Source organism: Rana temporaria, chromosome 1, assembly GCF_905171775.1.
Source record: "Rana temporaria chromosome 1, aRanTem1.1, whole genome shotgun sequence".
Taxonomy (NCBI): Eukaryota; Metazoa; Chordata; class Amphibia; order Anura; family Ranidae; genus Rana; species Rana temporaria.
Genome location: NC_053489.1, coordinates 500,807,421 through 500,834,828, shown reverse-complemented (window position 1 = coordinate 500,834,828; position 27,408 = coordinate 500,807,421). Strand labels below are relative to the sequence as shown.

The window sequence follows — 27,408 nt, the reverse complement described above, 5'->3', positions numbered from 1 at the left end:
CGATCATGCGGGCCCCCCTTAACCCAGTTGAGAGCTACAGCTCCTACCTTGCCCACGAGCTGCAAGCTTTGGGGGAGGGACATCGGGGCCTGGCCCAAGACATGATGGCATCTGTGATACAGTGGGCAAGAAGGGACCAGCTGACTAGGACCACAATATTGTGGGACCCGGCCGCAGCTCCTCCTCCTCCTGCTGCCACATTGTCACCACCCGCAAGGGGCCGTGGACGGGGCCGTGGAAGTAACGCTGTCAAGCAGCCTGGAAGGAAGGCAGTAAGGAAGACCAAAAAGTGATTCCCTGGCTTCAAGCTGATTTGGCCCCAAACTGAGGTTTTTGTAGTACCACAGCTTGGGGTCATGTATGACATCTGCTTCTGATTTCTGGGATTTGGGGAGCACATTGTGAGGGAGTCCTGATGTTGTTGCTTTTGTTTTGGATCATGGTGGAATGTGCCTTTGGTATCTAAAGTCTGCAGAAATTTGGCAGATTGGGCAAGTGTTGCCCTTCATGTTTTTGTTTTTTTAATTGCCAGAACAAATGGATATTTAATTTAAGTGAAATACTTGTCTATTGTGTTTTTCTGGGGAATAGCCATCAAACATTTCAGAAATACAATGTGTAATTAACAAAGGACACAACCTCCTTGAGGCGGGGTGAAAAAAAAACATTGGTGTGATAACTTGACAAAAAATAAATAATAATTTCACCAAAAAAAAAAAAAAAAACATTGGTGCGATAACTTGACAAAAAAAAAAAAAAAAAAAGAATTTCACCAAAATAAAAAAATAAAAAACATTGGTGTGATAACTTGACAAAAAAAAAGAATTTCACCAAAATAAAAAAACATTGGTGTGATAACTTGACCAAACAAAAAAAAGAATTTCACCAAAAAAAAAAAAAAAATATGTGTCCAAAAACTTATTTTGGAGATCTGGCTTTCTAAAAAAACATAATAAAAAATGAGATCACAAGCAAAAAAGAAAAGAAGTCAGTATGGGAGAACTCTGTCTAAATAGCATCAGCAAAACAACGTGTTTATTCTAGCAAGAGAACGAAGAAAAAAATGCGCTGCAATAAACGAGACACTAATTTTAAAAATCTAGAATGTGCCATGTCAAAAACGAACACGAGTTTTACAAGAACGAGCGCTCCCGTCCCCTCATTTAGTCTGAGCATGCGTGGACTTATAACCAATGGTCGTGCGTACTAACGATCGGTTTAGACCTATCGGTCAGGCATCCATTGGTCAAATTTTAAAGCAAGTTCTATTTTTTTGGACCGAAGGATAACTGACCGATGGGGCCCACACACAATCGGTTTGGAACGATGAAATGGTCCTTCAGTCTGTTTTCATCGGTTTTGACTGATCGTGTGTACGCGGCCTAAGACTACACATCCCAAGGTTCTCTGCGGTGACATGAAGGTTGCTGGGAGTGACCATAAAAGGAGCAAGAGGCCCGCGCAGAACTCTCTTCCTCCTGGTCCTGATGCAAGACCTCTCTGTGTAACAGGGAGAGAGAGGTCGCGGCCTACCACGCGGAGCCTTACTTCCAACCTGAGGCCTAAAGAGTCTAGCTCTGTTATCATCTGTTGGACATCCTGTCACTAACATTATTTGGATTGCCTGCCTGTCGGTGTGGGTGCGTGGGGCAAGTTTCACTTCAGAAGACTGAGACAGCGGATCCGCTGCCTGAGTGCTGCTAGACGTATTCCTGTACAGAAGACTTTGGAGCGATTAGGTCGTTGGTGAGAGGGCAAATTGCTCGACCCTTTATCTATTCATTGTCACTATTACAGAACACTGTGCACAGATATCTTTACCCCAAGAACACTTTACTGCATTGCTTGAACATTGTGCTCAGACGCCTTAGATCTTCACCACTAGGAACCTATTGCTTTATCTACAACCAAACGGATTACAGTTAACAAGCTCCATCTTGCTAGCGAAGAACATCAGATCTGCAACGTGGAAATCTTTTGCCATTACTTATAAGAAAGCCTATATATTACCTTCAGTAGACCTGCTCTTTCATTAGGATAGCATAGGCTGGCTAGATTACATCTTTCTCAAAATAGCCACATAAGTAGTTAACTGAAACCTCCGCTAGGAGGTGACTTTGGATCTAAATATAGTGTACATATATGTATATATGTACACTATATATGTATATAACATTGTTTGTTGCTGAACCATTGTTTGTGTCCTTGGGAGGAATTCGTTTGCTGAGTTGGTGCTGTTAAGCCAGCTCAGCAGATTTATTACCTCTGTTTGTGAAATAACTTCCTCTATCTGGCTCAAGTAAAATATTTCAGAACCTAATATTACTGAGTTGTTTGATTCTTGCTGCACAGTGTTACAAGGATGTCTGAACCCAGAGGGGTTGATTTACTAAAACTAGAGAGTGCAAAATCTGGTGCAGCTGTATGCATTAGGATAAAAAAAACCTCATGCAAGCATCTCCCCGCTCCAGCTCCCCTTTTTACCTACCTAAGCCTAATATCAATCCAGCAGAGTCTCTCTCAGCTCCCCCACTCCCCATTGGCTCAGGCACCGGAGCAGGAGCCATTGGCTCCCGCTGCTGTCAATCACAGTCAGTGAGGAGGTAGTGGGGGGCTATGCATACACAGGGCCAGTACGGGAGTGGCGACCCACGAGTGCCCCCTTAGCAAGCAGATTGCTATGGTGGGCACTCGTGGGGGGGACTGCCAGCCGGGGCCCCAGAAGAGAAGTATCGGGGTTGCTCTGTGCAAAGCCATCACACAGAGAAGTAAGTATGAGAACATGTTCGATATTTAAAAAAAAATGTCTGCCTTTAGAATCACTTTTTAAGTTTGGCTCTAATTTGTTAGTCAAGTCCAGTGGTCTCCAAACTGTGGCCCAGGGGCAAGATGCGGCCCTTTGTTTGCCTTTATCTGGCCCAGTGAGCACTATTCATCCCACAGTTACAAGAAACTACTCTGCCAACTGACACTAACAATGGGACACCATTTTTGCCACTGATACCAATAATGGGGCATTATTCTCCCCCCCTAATTACTCCCACTGATGCCAGGAAAATGTCCACTCCCGCTGGCCAGGGTCCAGCCTCCCTAAATCCAGGAGGACAATAAGCTGGATAGCTGCTTAGAAAGTTTGGAGACCCCTGGTCAAGTCCATCTAAATCTTCTGGTGAGTCTCACACTATCGACTACACAGACTGTGGTTTGGGACTTAAAGTGATTGTAGAGACTTGCAAAGGTTGTTTATCTTAATCTTTTATCTTAATGCATTCTATGTGTGCAGCAGCCCCTTATAACTTACCTGAGCCCATCTCTAACCAGCGATGTTGCAGGAGTGTCTCGGCTGCCCAGGACTCTCCTCCTCATTGGCTGAGTCAGCAGTGGAGCGCCATTGGACCCCACTGCTGTCAATCAAAGTCAGTGAGACAATGCAGAGAGAGAGGGGGTAAGGCCTAGCTGAGGCTCCTTGTCTGAATGGACACAGAGAGCTGTGGCTCAGCTCAGGTGCCCTCATAGCAATCTGCTTGCTGTAGGGCAGGGGTCTCCAAACTGCGGCCCGAGGACCAGATGTGGCCCTTTGCTAGCCTTAAACTGTCCCTTAGGGAACAATTCCTTCCACTGATATGAGGAACTATTCCTCCCACTGACACCAACAATGGGGCACTATATCTTCCACGGATACCAATGATGGGATACTATTCCTCCTACTAATAGGGGGAGTACTCCTCCTCCTATTGACCACCAACCCTGAGGCCATATTTATTCTCACTGATGCTGGGCCTGTGCCATTTTCTGCCCCTGCCGGCCACAATCCGGCCCTCCTAAAGTCTGGAGGGCAATAACATGGCCCTTTGTACGAAAAGTTTGGAGACCCCTGCTGTAGGGGTACTTATCAGAGAGGAGGAGCCAGAAGAGCTGAACAGGCACCTGAGAAAAGGAGGATCGGGGCTGCTCTGTGCAAAACCACTGCACAGAGCAGGTAAGTATGACATGTTTTTTTAATTTAATTTTTTTCCTAAAAATAACAAACAAGACTTTACAATTACTTTAAACACATGTAACTGTGGTGTTTCATGTTTACAAGATCCTACACTGGTCCCCTAGTGGAGCCCTGAGTTTTCCTTTGGGATTGGACTTTTTTTTTTTTCACACGACAACAGAACCATGAACATTTCTTTGGGTGTGAACTTTCATTTCTTTTACAGTATTGTTTGATTTTTATTGTACATGGTTTCACCTTTTCACGTTATGTTATTTATTGATGTTGATATTATTTATATACCGTAATTGTATCACTAGATTTCATTGTGAGTTTTATGGTTAGAGGTTTTTGTTTTATTATTTTCTCTGCACCTGAAACACACTGTGCAGCATTAACTCTGAGCACTGCATATTGCATATTGGGTAGCAATCATGCACGGAATCCAGGAAGAACACTGTGGCTTCAAATGCCCACACTGGAGATGGCCGCACTGTGCAGAAACTTCACAAAGTAAGTAAACAATGCTGCACAAATAGAAAACTGGGCATAGTTTAAAGCATACCTTTGTTACATTGCATGGGTATTCTAAAGGTATTTGTATCTTAAAAGTCATATTTCGGCCGGAACTCCGCTTTAATTACATTACCTTTATAGTATAGTACATACAGCTATATAAAGTAGGAGCTAGCTGTATGTGCTTGCAAAGTGCAGTTATCTATTTCTAAAGAAAAAAAATGATTCTTGGTAGCCACAAAACTTTTCTAATATGCCTTGAAAATCTCCTATTGTCAATCCAAGCATGCGCACAGATTATTATTCCTTGGTAACATCTTCTCATTGCTTGGTAAATAAAAAACTTGGAATGGAGAGGGGCGGAATATAAAACTCCCTCAGGTTTTTATTTATTTCTATGACTCTATTTGGGTGATTTTTCCTAATTTTCTGTTTCTTCTGAGACAACCGCAGGGAAATAGCTCGTCAACCAAAACTGTCAGGCGGACCTGAACGGGCCACCCGTGGGAAAGAGCCCTAAGGCTTCATGTACACAGGCGTTTTTACAATCTCTCCTGAACGATTTAACGTGACAGATAGTAACCCACGTTTTAAAACGTCCGTTTTGCCGCGTTTACATACCGCGTTTAGAAGCGTTTGGAGCTTGAAATGCCTCTAAACTCAGCGTCTGAACTGATTTCTTTGCTTTCCAAAAAAAGCCTTTGAACTCAACTGCCTAGAAATGACTATAAACGATCCTATGTACATGTACACATAATATAACATTGAATGAGTTCAGGGTCAGTTGAAAAAGGCATCCAACTGCCTCTGAACGTATGTTTAGCAGCAGCAGTGTACATGGGGTCTTAGGGGTATGTTTTTGTTTTTTGTCCCCTTTGGAGAGATTTCCCAACAGGAATTGAGGGAAGATCTCTCCAATAAGGATAGATACATGTGGTAATAAAAACCCGACAGAAGCTCTAATCCTTTTTCATTTGTATCCAATATGAAGTCAAATGTATCGAGTAGAGTTGGGCCTCTATATGGCCAAACTGTCACATGCATTGCTTACATACTGAAGGCTGATTTTATTATTTCTGGAGACATCATAAGAATTTTTTTATACATAAATTATTTGAGTTTCTCTAAAAACGGTGGGTTTACGTTATGTTGCCATTTTGGATAAAATTCATTAATAAACAGGTTTGTCTAAAGCAAAAACCAAAGCACTTTTTTATGTTTTAGTAATTTTGAAACTCCATCAGTGAAAATGCAGATTTCTGCCGTCCCAATTGGTCGCTCTCTGCTGGCTTAGCTGAGTAATAGCCACACCCCTCATCACATGTCCTCACACCGATTTGTATTGCAGAGGAGAGGGGGCGTGTCATACCAGTTCTGTTACACTTAAAAAAACTGGCCAAAAATCAGGGGTCGTCTTATACGCCGGGTCAGCTGCTCGGATGCCTACTGGATGTGCGGTAATACTGTATGTAGCTTCGGCAAAACATACAGTATATACCGCTTAGCCAATCCCAGTGAGCGATGTATTCAAATGAGTACAGAGCCTGCTCAGATTGGAGTAACAACCTCTGCCAATCCGAGCAGGCTACAGTAGCCTGCTCGGATTGGCTTTGAGAGTCAGAAAGGCGTGGGCTGACGATGTTACAGCCTCTGCCAATCCAAGCAGGCTTTGTATTCATTAATAGATTACATTGCTTGCCGAGATTGGCTCCAGCAAGAAAGGAAGAAAAATATGGCTCCAGAAGGAAGAAATATGAAGTGTCGGAAGCCTCGGAAGGGGGGGTCGTCTTATACGGTGAGTACAGGCAAGAAATCTTAAAAAACTGTAAAATTAGGGGGTCATCTTATACGCTCGGTCGCCTTATACACCGGGAAATATTGTACTGATTTCTGAGTGCATGGGGTCAAACTCTGGTTCCTACCAATCATATTTAGATGCACTGCTCCCTAGGGATCAAGAGAGAAGACTGAAAATGGAGGTTATAAATATCTATATGACTGCATATATATCTATATTTCTGTGACTTCAATTGAATTTTAAGCAAACATTCTAGCTGAATTTATGTGATTGGTTGACTACAAGTGAGTTAAATTCATCTTACTGCCAACTCTAAACAATAACATCTGTAACGAATGGGTGTTGGGTGTTTAGCAGCATTTGCACTGCATATTGATCAGCTATTTGCCCTAAACCTTCTGCCTAATCAAAAAAACAAAGTATTAATATTCTTCTGGGCAATGGGAAACGTTATTCCCACATATTAAAGAAATACTTTAGTTGGAGACAAGCTCCATTACATATCCTATAATATCGTATGCAGAATAAATTACTCCATTATTCAAAACATGATGTGGCCTGAGGGTGGACGGGAGGGGGGAGTTCAGATATTTAAAACAAGTCCTTGGATCTATGGAAAAAAAAATCTATATGATGTGTGTCAGGTTCACTATTTAGGTGGCTGTTTGATTAATTTGATTGAAGAAAATCCGTGAAACCAATTTGCAAGGGATTTGAAGATTTTGTAGTGTTATTCTAACAAATGGGCCATTATTAACAAGATATATGTGGCAGGGTGCAGCATAAATAATTAGAGAAATGTACCGTCTTCAGCAGCAAACAAAATGAAAATAAGGTACTGATATGTAATATGCCAAATGGCAGCACCACACAGACATCCAAATGTGATAATGAAAAATTATTCTGGATATTAATATCAATGCAATTAAAACTATGACCTTGAAAAGTTAGCCAACCTGTCAACAATATCACCTCCCTTCCTTTTCTCTGATAGTCTTGTTCCATATAATTCACGTATTCAGTCCCAACCTGCAGCTCTCAATAACATTATCTATGTATCTATTTCTGACTGTAAGGCATATCACAAAAAAGATACATGCACCATTTAATTAGCTCTATATCTGCAAAGAAAAAATATAAATCATTCGTCCTCTGGATGAGGCAAATGATATAGGCACAAAGGAATACATTCAGCTTTGCATGCAAGTATAGTAGCACATTATAGCAAGCAGGTGTGCAGAATAACTAAATTTAACATGAATTTGTGTAAAGCTTACAGAGCTGACATTAAGGCTTAAGTTTAGTTTAAATCGCAAACATAACAATCAATACAAGGGACATAAATTACATTTAGTATGATGTGTCCCTTGTACTGATTTTTTTGTTTAGGAGAATTGTTTTGTCTTTCCTACCAGGTTCGGCTACGGTTATACAACCAAATGTCTGTCAGGAGCTCTCATCAAGAGAGCCTTACTATGCCCACCCTATCTGCCCACTTTTCCATTCATAAAAGCTGTACTAGAGCATCTATGGATGGCACGGGATATCTGAATAGGGGACAGGTGGGTAATTGATAGCTCCTCCCCTCCGTATATGTGATTCGTATATACATTTTGAAATTTTGCACTGGATTTATAGCTCGGTTTGATTACAAAGTAAAAAGAAAAAAGGGCAGCTACTGGCATGGGTTAGCAGATACAAACCCAAAGTGCAGCGCTTATTACAAAAAACATAGGGACAGATCCAGAGAGAGAGTACTTTCAAATTACTCGCGTCGTATCTTTAGTTTGAATCCTCAAACCAAGATACGACAGCATCTGGGTTCGATCCGATAGGCGTACAGCTTCGTACGCCTTCGGATCATAGATGCAATACTTTGGCGTCCGCTGGGTGGAGTTCGCGTCGTTTTCAGCGTCGGGTATGCAAATGAGCTTTTTCCGACGATCCACGAACGTACGCGCGGCCGTCGCATTCTCTTCCGTCGTCTCTAGTCGGCTTTTTCCAGCGTATAGTTAAAGCTGCTATTTTGCGGTGTATAGATAGACTTGCCATGTTAAAGTATGGCCGTCGTTCCCGCGTCGAAATTTGAATATTTTTAATTTTTTGCGTAAGTCGTCCGTGAATAGGGATGGACGTAAGTCACGTCTAAGTTCAAATAATGACGTCGTTGCGACGTCAGTTCGCGCAAAGGAAAATTTCGAAACGGAGCATACGCAGTTCAATCGGCGCGCGGGGACGCGCTTCATTTAAATGAATCACGCCCCCTACCCGCTCAATTTGAAATCCGCCGCCAGAAATACACTACGCCGCCGTAACTTAAGGCGCAAATTCTTTGAGGATTCGAAGATCCGCCAGGTAAGGTACGGCGGCATAGCGTATCTCTGATACGCTGCGCCCATCTAATTCTCTGTGGATCTGGCCCATAATGTTTAATAAATTAGAAATCACAGACTTTTTTCTATATTTATTTTTATAAGAAAAAATCCAGGCTTGAGCGCTAGAAAAAATTACAATAAATAAAGAAAGTGTCCGCAAGTGTACACAAAGTTATTCCGATGATCAGAGAAGAAAAAAACACCCACAATTCCAGAAGTGCAAGGTCCCCGGAAATAAAAGTCACCCCAGAAGTCCAATGGAGATGAAAATGAGGTTGGGTACTTACTGGAACTATTTCACTTTCAAAGAAATAAAAAGCCAGTAGTGCTTTAGGGTATGAACTCCAAACAAATCCGTAATGGATGATGGAACAGCACTCAGATGCATGGCTCCACTTCAACAGTAACAGTTCACAACTAGATAAACCAAGTACAAAGGCACATAGGGCCAGATTCTCGTAGAATTGCGGCCGTGTAACATAACCTGTTTACGTTACACCGCCGCAAGTTTTCAGTGTAAGTGCCCGATCCACAAAGCACTTACCTGTAAACTTGCGGCGGTGTATCGTAAACACGTCCGGCGCAACCCGCCCAATTCAAATGGGGCGGGTACCATTTAAATTAGGCGCGCTCCCGCGCCGGACGTACTGCGCATGCTCAGTTTCGAAATTCCCGCCATGCTTTGCGCAATGTCACGTCATTTTTTAGAATGGCGACGTGCGTAGCGTCCATTCGTATTCCCGGACGTCTTATGCCAAAACGAAAAAAAAATTAAATTCGACCTGGGAACGACGGCCATACTTTAACATGGCTCGACTAAAGTTAAGCCATGTTAAAGCAGGTGTAAAATTGCGACGGGAAAAATTACTAGCGACGGGGGAAAAAACTTTGTGGATCGCCGTAAATCCTCATTTGCATACCCGACGCTGGAATACGACGCGAACTCCCCCCAGCGGCGGCCGAAGTATTGCATCCTAAGATCCGACGGTGTAAGTCAATTACACCTGTCGGATCTTAGGGCTATCTATGCGGAAATGATTCTATGAATCAGCCGCATAGATCCGACAAGAGATACGACGGTGTATCAGGAGATACGCCGTCGTATCTCCTCTGTGATTCTGGCCCTTAGTCATGATGCTTAGTTACTTTGTTGTGTGCCTTCAATTCTCTCTTACCTTTTTGTGGCTTATTCATATTCTCATATTATGCCAGCAATCTGGAGAAGTTAGAGGCGTTTGTTGTCCTTCAGAGGTAATTTGTTCACTTCCCTCCCTTGTGTCTTGATTTCTATTCCCCTCCTGTGAGACGCTCTTTACTGCGGGTTTTTAAGTATGAGTCAATAGCCCACCTCTTCTGACCGGTAGGCTGCCTCACCTCAGCACTGCTGTTCCCTATTTTCTAGACATGTGTCCGAATGCATTTTCGTCCGAATTTGGGGTATTTTCGTTATCGTTTTAACAAACAAAAACGAACATGCTGAATCCGAAATCCGAAAAATCCGACATAAAAAAATGCTTTATTTTCATTTTCATGGTACAACAGATCGATATAGATAGGAGATTTGACATGACGCTGATAATAACAATCTGTGTCTATCGAATCTGTGGTCGAATGTGCTATTAGTCCAAGATTATTCTACATAGAGAGGAAAGATTCGACATAGAGAGAAAAGATTTGACATTATAGAGACAGTGGGCCATATTCTGAGTAAGGATACGATGGAGTATCTCAGGATACTCCATCGTATCTCTCTTTTTTGGCCCGTGTATCTATGCGACTGATTCTTAGAATCATTTTCGCATAGATACACTTAAGATCCGCCATGTGTAAGTCACTTACACTGTCGGATCTTAAATGTAATTACGCCGGCCGCCGCTAGATGGTGTTTACGTTCAGGTCTCATTTGTTTATGCAAATGAGCCTGATACGCCGATTCCCGAACTAATTTGCATTGCGTAACCATCGCTAACGTCGTTTGCGTAAGCGTAAACTTACCCCTGCTATATGAGGGGTAAGTTTACGCAAGTCCCACGTAGGCCATGTTAAGTATGGCGTCGGGTCCGCGTCGTGTTTTTCCGTCGGCTACGTCGTTTCCCTAAGTCGTTCTTGAATACGACTTTACATCAATGACGCACACGTCGGCGTCATTGACGTTTTACGCCGAGAACTGGAGCATGCGCACTGGACTATTTTAAGCCTGGCGCATGCGCAGTTCGTTAGAATCGGGGGTGCGCTTAATTTAAATAGAAGCCGCCCCCTTGGAGATACGCGTGGCTACGCCGGGCCATTTACACTCCGCCACCCCAAACTACGGAGCAAGTGTTTGGGGAATACAGCACTTGCTCCTGTAGGTTGGGGCGGCAGAGTGTAAATGGCTTAGGTGCCGCCCGCGGGAAATCTAGGAGAATATGGCCCAGTGTTGGGGTAGACATGAACGGCAAAGATTAGACGAAGTAGCGAAAAACATACAAATGTTGAATCTGTCATTGAAGGCTTATGGTGTCTCTCGAAAGTTCTAAGAAGATTCGACAAGCAGCTGAACTGTATGACGCCGCGAACGTACATTTCCAGTCAAATGCTCGGCCCATAGGCTATAGAAGAATTCAAATGTTGGTTGACTAGTAATAATAATTTATAAATATAATTATTACTAGTCATACAACATTAGAATTCTACTATAGCTTGTAGGTGGAACCTTCGACCGGAAGTGTACGACTGCGGCTTTGTACAGTTTAGCTGCTCCGTCGAATGTTCTTAGAACATTCGACAGACGCCATAAGCCTTCAATGACAGATTCAACCTTAATTCGGATTTTCAGGCAAATGCATTTTTTTTACGAAACAAAATAAACAAAAACTAATTTCAGGAGTAACTAAATTTTTCAGACGAAAACGAAATTCCGAATCAAAATATTTCAGCGTGCACATGTCTACTATTTTCTTCTAATGCTCAAGCATGGATAATTTCTTGCAAATTACAGACTTTTTTCTATATTTATTTTTATACTTTCTGTGTGAAGGGTATGATTCATAGAAGCTGTAGTATGGCTTCTAGGAAAAGCAAAGTGGCACCATAAAATTATAGCTGTGGAAGGAAGGGGGCCAAAAGACAAAAGTTTCCTCTAAACCAAGAAGAATCAGCTCAAGGGATACATCATACTAAGGCTCCATGCCCTTAAAGGAGACTATAGTAGCCAAGTGTATAGAGTTATCCCAACTGACTCATATACAATTGACCAATTGTTTGTTCCACTGGGTATTCCATAAATTCCCTTACCCATCCAAGATCTATTCCCTCCATAAAACAACAAAACAAACAACTGGAATGTTTTTTGTCTCAAAAGTGACTGGGAAGTGAATGCCGGGCTGAGCAGGGTGACGGGTGGGCCACAACTTTCAGCAGCCCTCACGGGGGTACTGCTAGATTTAAGTGTGCAGCAAGTTTTCCAATTCTCATTCAGATCATTTTTCAGAGCTGTCTGACAGGTGGTTAGGAGACAACATCACATGCATTGCGCATGGTTGCAGGGTGTTTGCAGCACTTCCCCATTCACTTGAACGAGTCCCAATCAGCAGCGGTACTGCCTGCTGAATACAGCAGCAGCAATATTTTTCTCAGAAGACATGAAGCAAAGCATCATGACCATGGCAGGTGAACACCCTCATCTGCTGCATTTGTAGCTTAAATGGAGGGCGATCGGCAGCAATAAAATTGCAGCTCAACTATATGTTTTTATTGCATCCAAACCACAAGTTTAAATGAGCCCTAAGTGGGGCATATCCCCTCTGACCACCAATGTAAGGGAGCTCTACAATTATCACTTTCTTCTTAAGTTTAGTATCATTATGATTATTGATCCCTTCATGACAGATGATAAAACAAACTTTAACACCTAAACACAGTGTTCCAACTTTGACATGGGTTAGTAAAACAGCACATATCATTGCAACTAATTAGTATATACAGGTGGATTATAAGGGACAAATTTGGGTTTGATTTGGTGGTAAATTGTAATGGATATCAACTGATTTTATTTTATTATTAGAGCAGAGTTCCACCCAAAAATAGAACTTCCGCTTTTTAGAACCCTCCCCCCTCCGGTGTCATATCTGGCACCTTTCAGGGGGGAGGGGGGTGCAGATACCTGTCTAAGGTATTTGCACCCACTTCCGGGCATAGACTCCTGTGGGAGTCACGTCACTTCCCCCCCCCCCGCTGTCTCCTGGGAAACACACTGGTCCAAGGAGAGAGCGGGGACCAGTAAGGGCGGCCTCGGCTGCCGACATTGCGGGCGCACTGGACAGGTAAGTATCCATTTTTTTAAAGTCAGCAGCTGCAGTATTTGTAGCTGCTAGATTTTTAAAAAAAAGCTATATAAATGTATCTTTTCTCCATTCAAGAGGAATACAAAAACACAGAGGCGGGCTGTACAGTGATTGATCACTGCCAATCTATCACAGTAATACATTTAGGAAACAGGATTTTCACCTTTCAATCATTAGTACGAGACCTAAAGCTGTCACTGGCATTTTGGGCTGTGCAGGGAGTGCACTGTGCTGTATGGTCTCAGCAGAAACACATGTAGACATATACAGCACATGGCCCCCATGGCTGAGACCCACTAAAGGCAGAAGGTTTTTTATCTTAATGCATTCTATGCATTGAGATAAAAATCCTTCTGTGTGCAGCAGCCCCCCTAATACTTACCTGAGCCCAATCTCGATCCAGCAATCCTCGATCCTCCTCATTGGTGGAGACAGCAGCACGGGCCATTGGCTCCCGCTGCTGTCAAAGCCTGTCAGCCAATGAGAAGAGAAAAGGTGCGAGCCACGGATCCGTGTCTAAATAAACACAGGGATCTGTGGCTTGGCTCGGGTTCCCCCATAGCAAGCTGCTTGCTGTGGTGGCACTCAACAGGAGGGAGGGACCAGGAAAGCCGAGGAGGGACCCGAGAAGAGGACGATCTAGGCTGCTCTGTGAAAATCCACTGCACAGGACAGGTAAGTATAACATGTTTGTTATTTTTAATTTGAAAAAAAAAATAGACTTTAATATCACTTTATTGTTACTGTAAACAATTGTTGTTACATAGAGCATTCATGGGTGTCACATACACTAAGTACTGTACGTAACATTTCTTATTCTCTTATACATTGTTATGTCTCAACTTACTGCTAGTGCTAATTTAGCCTGAGCTGTAGACATAGTAGTTATTAGCAGGGGTTTTTTAGAGATGTGGAAGTATTATCAAGGGTCACTCCATATTCAAAAGGTTGGGAAAGGCTGAGCTTGAAGCTACTTTTTCAGGAACTGAAATGCAAATCAAAGCTCATATTCCAGTAAAATTATCTAAGGGGCACTTGGAACATACTGCTATTGGCCAAACGTAAAATCTTAGGCCTGTTTACAGAAGCCCTGAAGGTACCTACATACATATGTACACTAATCAGGAATTAACCCTCACACATTGGTCTTTCCATGCAATATACACATCTTCTGAAGGGTGTCCGTCTAAAAAGCTCATCTCGGGCAAAATGCTTAGCACCATAAAGCCTCGTACACACAATCAGTCCATCTGATGAGAACAGTCTGAAGGACCGTTGTCATCGGTTAACCGATGAAGCTGACTGATGGTCCGTCGCGCCCACACACCATCGGTTAAATAACCGATCGTGTCAGAACTCGGTGACGTAAAACACAATGACATGCTGAAAAAAATGAAGTTCAATGCTTCCAAGCATGCGTCGACTTGATTCTGAGAATGCGTGGATTTTTAACCGATGGTCGTGCCTACTAACGATCGGTTTTGACCTATCGGTTAGGAATCCATTGGTTAAATTTAAAGCAAGTTGGCTTTTTTTTAACCGATGGTTAAATAACCGATGGGGCCCACACACAATCGGTTTTGACCGATGGAAAAGGTCCATCAGACTGTTGTCCTCTGTTTAACCTATCGTGTGTACGAGGCCTTAGTAATTAACTTATCATGTTCTATTCCAACCAACTGATATTCCATAAGTCATGGCCTCATGCTTGTGTCTTTTTTATGTCCATATATTTTTTTTTCATTGTTTATCATATTGCTCAGAATAGTTGCAAGCAAACCAATCTGCCCATGCATGATTATGTTTAGTATGGTTAACGGTCTCTTGTTGTTGAATTTGGCTTATGAGCTGACAAAGCCCAAGGACCTCTGTGGTATAATATGCAAAATAAGAAAGAAAAAAGATTGTCCAGATGATATGAATAGCCCATTACGTTAATGTATTACTCATTTAGAAACAGCGCTTTGTTTCATTAGTAAAATCAGAGTGGAAGATTACAATTCTGCAGCATAAACATCATGCTTCCAGACACTCTGTGTTATCTGAAGGTAATTAACCTCTTTTTTTGGGATATACAGTGCAGTTAATGAATTACCCACAAAACCACATCAGTGTTGTAGGAAACACACAATTAGCACTTGGCGATGTGCTCCTGGCTTCAGCGGCACAAGGGATTAATATTTTTAATACCTTTCTTCCATATACTTAACAGTGCCTGTGCTATGAATTGCATATGAGTCTTGCAGTTTATAAATATGTGTGACCTGAATACATCTCATGACTGTTTTTTGCCCGTGGGAAGGAGGTGTTAAAAGTGAGCGCGGATGATCATTGTTTCACCCCATGAACGAGCAGCACACTGTGCTAATGTCCCTTTGAATTACCTCCCTCTAAGCAGCACTTATTCAGAGATGGCAGATCCCAGTTTTAGGGAACTAGTAGTTCACAAGTGATTATAAATCAGTCTTTCTTATGATATCCACAGTGTGATAATACCAGGTAGAGATGTCAGTACCAATGCGCTTCTTTTTTTTTCGTAAACATGATTTATTTCGATATATTTTTTTTTTATCTGTAACCATTTCAAATATTTGTATATTTCTGTATTCCTGTACTCACCATAAACGCATTTCCGATGCCAGAAAGTAACAGAACCAGATGCTGCCCATGCCTAAGATCAAAATGAATGCACAATTGTAAAAAACATATTAGGATAACCTGAAATGTTTACAGCAGTGAATGAAAATGCAGCAAAATGTAAGATTTCGGAGTGCACAATTTTACATTACAAAAGATTTTTCCAGCCTTCAACTCTCTAGTGCCCAGCGAAATGGAAGCCATTAAGGTTACAAACGTCAGGACTGGTCTGTGGTGTTTTAGCCATGAATGGCGATACCAAGAATGAAATAAATAATTATTTTATTATATAATTATGTTTTCAAGATTGTATTGTATTTATCTTTCCATTACCCCAATAGGAACCTATTGCCATTGCAACAATTTAGAAAGTCTCATGGATACAACTAACGAAAAACGTTCTCTCCTTAAAGTCTCCGTAAGGTGACATCATTCAAAATGACAGTACCATGACTTCCAGAATGGTATATTTTAAAAACCATGCCCACTGCAGGTAAATCCCACTGAAAATCTGCTTGGAAATAACACTTATCAAAAAGTGTGCTACTGGACCTTGTAGTCTAATTTGCTAAGAGAATTTGCCTAATTTCCATTGCTCAGCTCTACATATGTCCAAGTAGCAGTATCAAGCAGACCAAGGTAGGCCCTTCTCGCACTGGCAAGTAGACCTTTCTCTCACTGGCACCATTCTTTTCATGAAATCAAAGAAAAGCAGTCATACATGAGCTTATGCAAGAATCATAATGTTTAAGATAATTGTGTGACCATTCTCATACAAATAATTGCATTTACACCCTTACTTAGTGTTATTTGGTATTTTTGAGGGTGCTTTTTGTCAATTATAGTCAGGAGTGACTGAGGCGTGACAACTGTGGCCCCCTGAGGTATGGCAGATGTTGTCAATTGCCTGAATTTATTTATGTTCGGAGTGCGGTGTGTACAGCGGTGGGTATTATGTGCAGGAGAGGAGTGCGGTGTGAACAGCGGTGGGTATTATGTGCAGGAGAGGATTGTGGAGTGTACAGCTGGGATAGTAAAGTATGTGCAGGAGAGGAGTGCTGAGTTTATGGGGCAGTGGGTTGTATATGCAAAAGGGGAGTATGGACAGTGGCGGCCCGTCCATAGGGGGCACCCGGGCGCCGCCCCCCATCCCCCAGTCAGTAAAAAAAAAAAAAAATTTAAACCTGTGCCTTTAAAAAAAAAAAAATCCAAAAAAGGGCCTTACGGCGCTACATTGGAAGCCAAAATATGCTTTTGTGGCGTTCTCCATCGCGCCACTTGCTTCTGGCGCGATGGACAGTATTGTTATCGCCGAGCGGGTGAACACACTTTCAGTGTGCACCCGCTCGTCTCTGTGCTCGTTCCGACGTCACTGGAAAAACAGGAAGTGACGTCGGGACTGCTGGAGCTCAGTGCGCCCGACCGAGGAACAGGTAAGCTGAGCTATGCCTGCCATGATGTCGTATGGAACAACACCCCACACAACACCAGCTGCTAATACGAAGAGTTGGTGACATCATCCAACAACCCCCCCCCCGCTTATTTAACACGTTTTTTTTTTTATTCGACAGCCCCCCCCCCCCCCCCCCCCCCGGTTATTAAAAAAAACTTTTTTTATAATTCATTTACCCACTTATTAACAACACTTATTTTGTAAAAATTAATTACAGCACAAATAGCGGCCGGTAAAACTACCCCACCAGACCACCCCCCCCCCCCCCCCCCCAATTATTAAAAATTATTAAAAAAAAAAAATGCAGGGAAAATATCGGCCGTCAACACCACACCACCCCCCGCTTGCAAATTGTCCTGCGACTCGGGACTGGAAAGTTGCAGGATAAGTTGGACCCAATGATTTCCAATGAGAACTGTTCATATCTGTGCAACTTTAAAGTAGTCCCTGCATTACTTTTGTCCCACTTTGATGTGACTTGAGGTCCATAGACCTCCAGAATACATAGGCATTGCTTCAAGTCGCTGCAAAATCGCACCAAAGAATTGTGGCAGAATCTTGCGACTTTCAGGCTAATGCAGTCTGAAAGTTGCACAATTCTACTGCAATTTTGATGTGATTTAAAGCAATGCCTGTGTATTTTGGAGGTCTAAGGACCTCAAGTTGCATCAAAGTGGGACCAAAGTAATGCAGGGACTACTTTGAAGTCGCACAGATATGAACGGTTCTCATTGGAAATCATGGGGTACGACTTGTCATGCAACGTTTAAGTCCCAAGTCAAGTAATGCTTGCAGTCTCTGGTAATCTTGTGCAGTATGTCCACAGTCTCTGGTAATCTTGTGCAGTATGTCCGCAGTCTCTGGTAATCTTGTGCAGTATGTCCGCAGTCTCTGGTAATCTCCTTCAGTATGTCCGCAGTCTCTGGTAATCTCCTGCAGTATGTCCGCAGTCTCTGGTAATCCTGTGCAGTATGTCCGCAGTTTCTGATAATCTCCTGCAGTATGTCCGCAGTCTCTGTTAATCTTTTGCAGTATGTCCGCAGTTTCTGATAATCTCGTGCAATATGTCCGCAGTCTCTGATAATCTTGTGCAGTATGTCCGCAGTCTCTAGTAATCTCCTGCCCATTTCGAGTCCTTCATTACTAACAGTGTCATATTTTAGTTTGTTTGCACCGATCTGTAAGGCTGCGTTATATACCATGATTTGTGTTGCTGGGGCTGTATACTCTGTGCTGTGACGCTGAGCTGTATACTCCTGACATTGAGTGGAAGCAAGTGGAATACAGGGAGCGGAGCGGTGGATTCTATAAGGGGTGTGGCTTATGAGAAGTGGGAGGGACCAAATGTGGAAGGGTGGGGTATTGCGCCCCCCCATCCTAAAACTTCACCAGCCGCCACTGAGTATGGAGTGTATGCCAGTGGGTAGTATGTGCAGGTGAGGAGTGCAGAGTGTACAGCAGTGTGTAGTATGTGCAGGTGAGGAGTGCAGAGTGTACAGCAGTGGATAGTATGTGCAGGTGAGGAGTGCAGAGTGTACAGCAGTGGATAGTATGTGCAGGTGAGGAGTGCAGAATGTACAGCAGTGGGTAGTATGTGCAGGATCGTGTCAATAGGGTAGTGAACGGTGGCAGCAGTTCTGCATTTTTATTATTTTTTTAATTTTAAAAAAAGCTTTTTAGGGGCCATTGGATGGTGTCAGTAGGGCAATGAACAGTGCCAGAATTATTTTATTTTTACTATTTTATTTGTTATTATTTTTTACAATTTGATATATTCTTTTTATATTTTTTTAAGCAATGTAATGTAATTGATTTGTTCACACTGCTTTGGAGGGGGGGGGGGGGGGGTTGGGTGGAATGTTTGATGGTGTCAGTAGGGTTTTTTACACATTTATTTTTAGTATTTTTTTAATTGTTTTCTCACATTGCTTTGGGGGGTGGAGGGGGCAGTGGACATTGTCAGTAGCGCAGTGGATGGTTACAGTAGTTTTTTTTATTATTATTATTTATTCATTTATTTTACAAAATATATATATATATATTTTTTTACATTATTAAAAAAAAAATCTTCACAATGCTTTTGTGGAGGAGGTGGATGGGGCAGTGGACAGTGTCGGTAGGGCAGTGGACGGTGTCGGTAGGGCAATGGACTGTGTCAGTAGTTTTCTATAAAAAAAAGAAAATGTCACGTTGTTTTTATTATTATTATTATTATTTATTGCAATTCTTTTGTTTTTATTTTTATTTATCAGCCCTGTTGGGGGTTTTTGGTGAGATATCAGGGGTCAAACAGACCCCTGACATCTCCTCCTTTGAATGAACAGGAGAATGAACAGGAGACAGAGGCAACTATTCATTCATAAACTGAAACATCATAAACACAGTTTACGACACTTCATTTATGAATGGACAAGGTCAGTGATCACTAACTCTGTTCGTTCAGAATAGTAAAGGGCCAGTAAATGACATGTTTACTGGTCCCTTCCTCGGCTCTCCATCCTGAAAGCTTGTTGCCGGGGAAGAGGGGAGGCCGGAGAAGGACACATGGAGACAGCCGGGGTGATTTCCCTGTATACCTTTCAATTAAGCAGCTGACAGCCATAGGAATGAGAGGATGAGAAGTGGAGAGGAGGAGCTTCGCCTCCTCTCCCTCCCGTGGCTGTCAGCGGCTTAATTGAAAGGTATACAGGGAGATTGGTGACTGTAACTACCCGCACCGATCATCCTGACTGTCAGCCAGGTATGGCTTATTTATATGTGCAGGGTTGGTCAGAGCACAGTGGCAGTGGCACTATACGGGCACATTTAACACTTTATTCGTCCGCTAGCGGGGGTTAAAAGCACCCCGCTAGCGGCCAAATAGTTCCGCTAAAATGATGGTAAAGCACCTACCTACTAACTAGCGGCGTTTTACTGTAAAAGTAAAAGGGGTCAGGATGGACGCTTTCAGCCAGCGGGCACAGCTGTGACATCGAAGGCTTTGTTTTCAGGTAAGTGACACATAACGGGCTACTATGTGATTCATAGTAGCCCATTTTGCTTTACCTTTGCAGGAAAATAAAGAGGAAGTAAAACCCATCAGGGTTTGCTTCCTCTTTAACCCACAGGTTCAAACCCTTATTAACAATACCTAGGTTCAGGGCGGATTGGCAGGAACCCGAGCAGCTTGGACACGGGCTAAAACCCGGTGTTCCGTCGAATTAGGTGATCCATCAAAACTTGTAACGAAAGTGGTGTTCCGTCACGGCCATCTTGGTACATCCCACACTCAGCCGCAGTAAGCCTACAGTCTAAAGTCACCAAGCGGGCATCTTTTTACACCCACCGAATTCTTACAATTCACACTTATTTTTACCACTAAACTGAGCTTATATAGTGAAATATAGTATTTAGAAGTCTGTGGCACTGTTTTGATGTTGAATTTTTAAAGCAGTGGCAAACCTGCTGATTTCACACATTTGCTAATGTGACAGAACACTGCTTCTTTTAAAATTCAACATCAAAACAGTGTCAGGGACTAAATACTGTACTTGACCATATAAGCTCAGTTTAGTGGTAAAAATAAGTGTGAAATCCAGTATTTCGGTGGGCGTTAAAAGATGTCTGCTTGGCGACTTCAGACTGTAGGATTAGTGTGGGCGAGTGTGGGGTGTACCAAGATGGCCGCTACAAAATCTGAGGGGTTGCTTAATCTGATGGAACATCTGCGCTAGATTAATGTACACAAAACTGTGATAATAGCCCCTCCCTTCATTGGTTTCAGTAGTAGTGTCAGCAATACTCCCACCACCACCCTACCTTCTCTGGTATGCTTTGCAGTAGATGCAAAAATAACTATTTATTCACTGGTGTTCAGAGGGAGTAAAAATCACCAAACTCTATTGGTGTCCAGTGGTTACTTACCTGGAAAAAAAACACTCCTGTGCTGTTTTATCTATTTCACCCTTTCACTAAAGTCCAGACAGAACTATACTGTGCCTGTCAGGTGGGGTGATCTGTGCAGAGAACATTCCAGTACTCTGCATTCCATTATTACTCTGCATTGTGTGTACTAAGCTGAAGCTTCACAGGCCTTAAAAGAAACCCCTCAGAAAAATTGGGACTGTCCCATGAAAACATATCAGTTGGTAGATGCAGGGCTTTTTTTCTCAAACAATAGGTGCTGGAACTTTTTTTTTCTTTTAAGTGTATTTTGTGCGTGTACTCGAGAGAGGAGCTGGACTGCAGGAGTTGGGAGTAGGCAGGCCTCCCCCAGAGGCAATCTGCCGCCTTTCTCCATGCCCCGGGTGGCAATGACGGGTGTGTGAGGGGGTCCTCCCACACAGCCCGTCCTACCTGCTCCACTTTGAAGCCCAACGGGGCAGAGGGACTCTCTATAAGGGAGTGAGAGGATTTAGCCCGCTCAACCAGCCCCATTAGTCCTTCGCCTCTCTTTTTAGAGACCGCGTGGTCAAAGTGTGTGCATATTAACCCAATTTCGAGTGCGTGTAAGTGTGGTGGTTTTTGTGGGAGGGGGGTGGGCGTACTAAGGGCAGGCTTACCTCGCATAGCACACCCACCGGGAGCCGGGCTGAGACCACCAAACTCAATTCACATGTAGCCGAGACCGGGATCCGAACCCCTAGCTGCAGAGGTGAATGGCTTGTCAGTGCAGTGCCAATCGCGTTGAGCCACCGCAGCTCCCAGGTGCTGGAACTTAACCACAGCCCCACAAAACCCCTCCCCCTACACACGCCCTCCAAATCTCATCAAATAGTGGGTGTGGTCAGTCAAATTTCATGAAAACAGTAGGCGGGTCTTAAAGGGGCATTAAGTACCTGGATTACATTACATACAGAGTGCAGAGCTGTCACTTGTGAACACCAAAGGGTCTGAGCCAGAGGTGGTGGAACTGAGTTCCACCAAGTTCCCCCTGAAAAAAAGCCCTGGGAAGATGTAATACTTTTGCTGTAAACTTTAAATGAAGCAAAATACTATCATAATGCCAAAAGAAACATGAAATGTGACAACAAAAATGATTAAAAAGCTTTCATCTTTCAATCTAGGAATAACTCTTATGCCAAGAACTCGAAACTGGGCCTAGCCTCTCCTGAGGAATATGTGACTATAGTCTGATCAGATAAAAGTTGACATGTTGCATGAGTCAAAAAAATAAATATGTGATTTGGTGTAGGAAAAAGTGTGAACTGTCCAATGACAGATTGCCAAACATGTTTAGCAAACTCTCCAGAGGCCTAAAATGTCTTTTGTATGTTTTCCTTTTTGTTATGCATATCAGCCTGGAGATTTGCCAGGGGCTGCTGCTAAATAAATGAAGAGAAGCCAACCTTTTCACTCCGCATATTCCATATTTCACATAAACTAAAAAAACTGATATGAATGGACTGAATTGTTATCGGAGAGAAAGCAACAATCCTCTCTAGGGTCATATGAGAGTAGGTGAAGGTTCCATTTTAAAACAAATGCTCTAGCCATCTGACAAAGCATGCAGCTAGCAAATAAAAGAGTGTATGGCCATTTCATTATCCCAGCTGACAAAGCTGATGCACGTAATACCTGTAAAATTCATTAATGATTTCATTAGATAAATCATTATTATTTCCTGTTACTATCATTTTACTTCAGTTGTCTGCAGCTGAGCAGCAAAATCGTTTCAACTCAAGTTGCAAAAAAAAGAATTATTGTTATCACACAAATACGTCTTTTTATACGTCAAGCTTAAAGGGGTTGTAAAGGTTTGTTTTTTATTTTCTAATAGGTTGCTTTAAGCTAGTGCATTGTTGGTTCACTTACCGTATTTTCCGGCGTATAAGACGACCCAATAATTTTCCAGGAAAAATGTTGGTTTTGGGATATACTCACTGTATAAGACTACCCCCTTCTTACTAGTCTTTCTGGGAGCTAAGGGGGAAGCCAGAACCGCTGACAGAAACAGGCTTTTTCAAATCTCACTGTGCCATTACATTACATTCCTCACTGTGCCATTACATTACATGCCCCCACTGTGCCATCACTTGCCCCTCACTGTGCCATCAATTGCCCCTCACTGTGCCATCACTTGCCCCTCACTGTGCCATCACTTGCCCCTCTCTGTGCCTGAACTTGCCCCTCTCTGTGCCTAAACTTGCCCCTCTCTGTGCCTGAACTTGCCCCCTCTCTGTGCCTGAGCTTGCCCCCTCTCTGTGCCTGAGCTTGCCCCCACTGTGCCTGAACTTGCCCCCCAGTGCAATCACTGCAAACATTGCAATCACTCACTTTTTTTCTGAATAGACTTGCAGGCGGTGACAGTCTCCGTGCTGCGAGCGTCAATGATTTGAAAGCCGCGCCTTCTCTTCAGAGTGTTCTGTGATAGGCGGAACACAAATTTTCCCAGCAGCGCCTCTGTTCTGTGTTCCGCCTATCACAGACGTCTTCTCATCTCGTCCGAGGATGAGAAGGCATCTGTGATAGAAGGAACACAGAACAGAGGCGCTGCTGGGAAGATTTGTGTTCCGCCTATCACAGAACACTCTGAGGAGAAGGAGCATCTTTTAAATCATTGACGCTCGCAGCACGGAGACCGTCCCCGGCGTATAAGACGACCCCCGACTTTGGATGCATTTTTTTGCATCCAGAAAGTCGTCTTATACACCGGAAAATACGGTACCTTTTCCTTCGATTTCCCTTCAAAATGTTTTTTTTTCTTTGTTTGAATTTCTCACTTCCTGTTTCTCCTCAGTAAGCTTGCCCCCATTATCTGGCTGGGGGGTTAGTCAGCGTGCTCGCCCCCTCCCTTGGGACTATATCCCTGCGGGGAGACGCACAGCGTATGTAGTCCCAAGGCAGGGGGCGAGCACGCTGACTAACCCCCAGCCACAACGGCTCGGATGATGGGGGCAAGCTTACCAAGGAGAAACAGGAAGTGAGAAATTCAGACAGAAAAAAAAACATTTAGAAGAGAAATCGAAGGAAACGGTAAGTGAACCAACAATGCACTAGCTTAAAGGAACCTATTTAGAAAATAAAAAAGGAACCTTTACAACCCTTTTAATATTTAGCCACACGTCATCTTTGATCTCTGCTAAGGGAGGATTGAAGAGGAGACTGGCCGATCCGCCCTTTCAGTTAACCTCATGTGACCAAATGCCTAAGGTTTTGGCAAATTCACCAACACTGAATGGGCACACAGAGCAGCAGCTCAGCTCACTGCCCCCATAGAAAGCTGCTTGCTGTTGGGGAACTCGACAGGAGGGAGGGGCTAGAGGCGCCAGCGAGGGACCCGAAAAGAGAAGAATCTGGGCTGATCTGTGCAAAACCATTACAAAGAGAAGGTAAGTATATCATGTTTGTTATTTTTAAATGAAAAATAAGATTTTAGTATGACTTTAATTGAAAAAAAATCTCCTTTTATATTGTTAGTGCTGGCTGCCAACTAGAGCTCTTTTTTCAGGACTTCCTGGATTCCCTGCATGCTTTGCAGCTTCTCCTCTGCTGTTTACTTTCAATTTCTAAGGACTATATATCCCATGGTACCTTGCTGCTTGCAAGCAGTACTTCCTATACTAACTCTGCCTAATCACAGGGCATAGTGAATATGTGTCACAGAATTCAAGGAAGTAAATGTGTGGGAAACTTCACAAAGTAACTTTACAAACCTTAAGATTGTTCAGAGTAGGCTAGAAATAACAGAAATACAATGTGGAAATAAATATATATTTTTACAGTTTGACCATAGATACACTTTAAGTTAGCAGGAGTATGAGTAATACATGTAAAATGCATTATTGATGTGATTATATAAATCATCATTATTTCCCGCTGCTATCATTTTTCTGCCGCTGAGCAACAAAATCTTTTAACTCAAGCTGCAAAAATAGTAATTATTTTTATCACACAGATTTTTCATTTTCTACATCAAGTGTAATATTTTGTTTTGTTACTTACAGAATTTTCTTTTGACTTACCCCTGTTTTACAGCCATGGTCATTGAGATAAATGAAGAGTATAAGGCCCCGTACACACGACCAGTTTCCTCGGCAGAATTCAGCTTCCGACCGAGTTTCTGGCTGAATTCTGCCGAGAAACCCGGCCGTGTGTACACTTTCGGCCGAGGAAGCCGACGAGGACCTCGGCGAGGAAATAGAGAACATGTTCTCTATTTCCTCGTTGTTCTATGGGAGCTCTCGGCCCGCCGAGCTCCTCGGCGGCTTCAGGGCTGAACTGGCCGAGGAACTCGATGTGTTTGACACGTCGAGTTCCTCGGCCGTGTGTACGGGGCCTAAGAGGTGCTGGTCACATGCCTGAATGCCTACGCACAGTGGGGTTGATTTACTAAAACTGGAGAGTGCAAGATCTGGTGCAGCTCTGCATAGAAACCAAACCAATCAGCTTCCATTTTTTTTTGGGCAATGCCTAATTGAACAAGCTGAAGTTAGGAGTTAATTGGCTCCCATGCACAGCTGCACAAGATATTGCACTCTCCAGTTTTAGTAAATTTACCCCATGATCATCTTTGATCTCTGTTAACAAGGGAGCATTGAAAAGAAGACGGCTGATCCATCCTTTCAGCTCAGATCATGTGACCAAATGCCTAAGCTTTTGGTGAATTGAACAGCACTGCACAGCATTTTCTCTTGGAGAGGTAAGTAGGTAATGTTGCAAAGGTGAGTAGTAAAGTCTTTTCATTAATCCTTCTCCACACCCCACCCCCCCAGAACATACCCTCCTTTACGTCAACATTTGAATATGAATAATACCCAGGGCCGATCCTAGGCAGGGTGCACAGGGTGCTTTGCACCAAGGCGCCTGCAGAGGTGGGGGCTCCGAAGTGGCAGAGTTTTCCCCTCCCTCCTTCTCTCCTTGTTTGTGTCCATCCAGAACTAGTGTACTGAGCATAGGTGTGTGTCCGTCCAGAAATGATGTGTCTCTGACCATCTCCTGTACTATGTCTGCAGTCTCTGACCATCTCCTTTACTATGTCTGCAGTCTCTGACCATCTCCTGTATTATGTCTGCAGTCTCTGACCATCTCCTGTACTATGTCTGCAGTCTCTGACTGCCTCCTGTACTATGTCTGTGGTCTCTGACCATCTCCTGTATTATGTCTGCAGTCTCTGACCATCTCCTGTACTATGTCTGCAGTCTCTGACTGCCTCCTGTACTATGTCTGTGGTCTCTGACCATCTCCTGTATCATGTCTGCAGTCTCTGACCATCTCCTGTATCATGTCTGTAGTATGTCTGGGGGCTCTTTCTAACAGACTCTCTAACAGAAGACCTCTCTGTGTCCATCAGAGAGGCCCCCCTCCAGGTCCCAATAAAGTACTCTGCTTCTCTTCCTGTATTTTGTTTATTGTTAAGAGATCATGTAAGGATCCCAGGGTAATGAAGACTATGTGGGTGAGCATCTCTGTGGTTGAGTCATTGCCATAGAAACATTTGTAAAGGGGAGGAGTTAAAGGACCACGCCCATGTGGGGGCGCCAGAAATATGTCTGCACCCAGGTGCCTGTGACCCTAGGATCGGCCCTGATAATACCCGTAAAATGCATTATTCATTTATTTAGTGGTGCTATAATTTTACTGCCGCTGAGCAACAAAATCTTTTAATTCAAGTTGCAAAAATAATAATTATTGTTATCACGTTGACTAAATCTTTTATACATCAAGCCAAATGTTGTTCTGCCACAGAGCCCCCGGGATACATACCCTTTGACGGCTGCCATTCAAAAAAGCCTTGGTTCTTAAAGCGGATGTGCCATGGGAACAAAATATTAAAAGTCAGCAGCTACAAATACTGCAGCTGCTGACTTTTAATATTAGGACACTTACCTGTCCTGGAGTCCAGCGCCGATCGCAGCAGAGCACGAGCGATCGCTCGTCACTCTGCTGCTCCCCCCGCCATCCACGCTCAGGGAACCAGGAAGTGAAGCGCTGCGGCTTCACTGCCCGGTTCCCTACGGCGCATGCGCGAGTCGCGCTGCGCCCGCCGATTGGCTCACACGCTGTGTGCTGGGAGCCGAGTGTTCCCAGCACACAACGGGCGACAGACGGGATGTGACGGAATGCCCGTCTTTCGCCCGTATCGTGTGGCCGGAAGTGGGTGCAAATACCTGTCTTTAGACAGGTGTCTGCACCCCCCTCCCCCCTGAAAGGTGTCAAATGTGACACCGGAGGGGGGGAGGGTTCCGATCAGCGGGACTCCACTTTAGGGTGGAGGACCGCTTTAACTTTGTTTTGAAGCTAATTTGTAAGAGAATGCATGAAGGTAAAAAACCTTGAGCCTTTAGAAACACTTTAATATTTTATTTGTTTTTGTATTGGACATAAAAGGATTAATCTGTGGATAT

General features: G+C 43.3%; 1 protein-coding gene across 1 annotated transcript in view; it reads right to left on the bottom strand.

The window, feature by feature from the left end:
* Positions 1-27,408, bottom strand: part of LOC120918952 (UPF0462 protein C4orf33 homolog) — a 175,638-nt gene that overhangs the window by 63,469 nt on the left and 84,761 nt on the right. Inside the window, exon 5 of the mRNA XM_040330870.1 lies at positions 15,613-15,664. Coding sequence (XP_040186804.1) covers positions 15,613-15,664 — 52 coding nt within the window. The remainder of the gene's footprint in view (positions 1-15,612; positions 15,665-27,408) is intronic.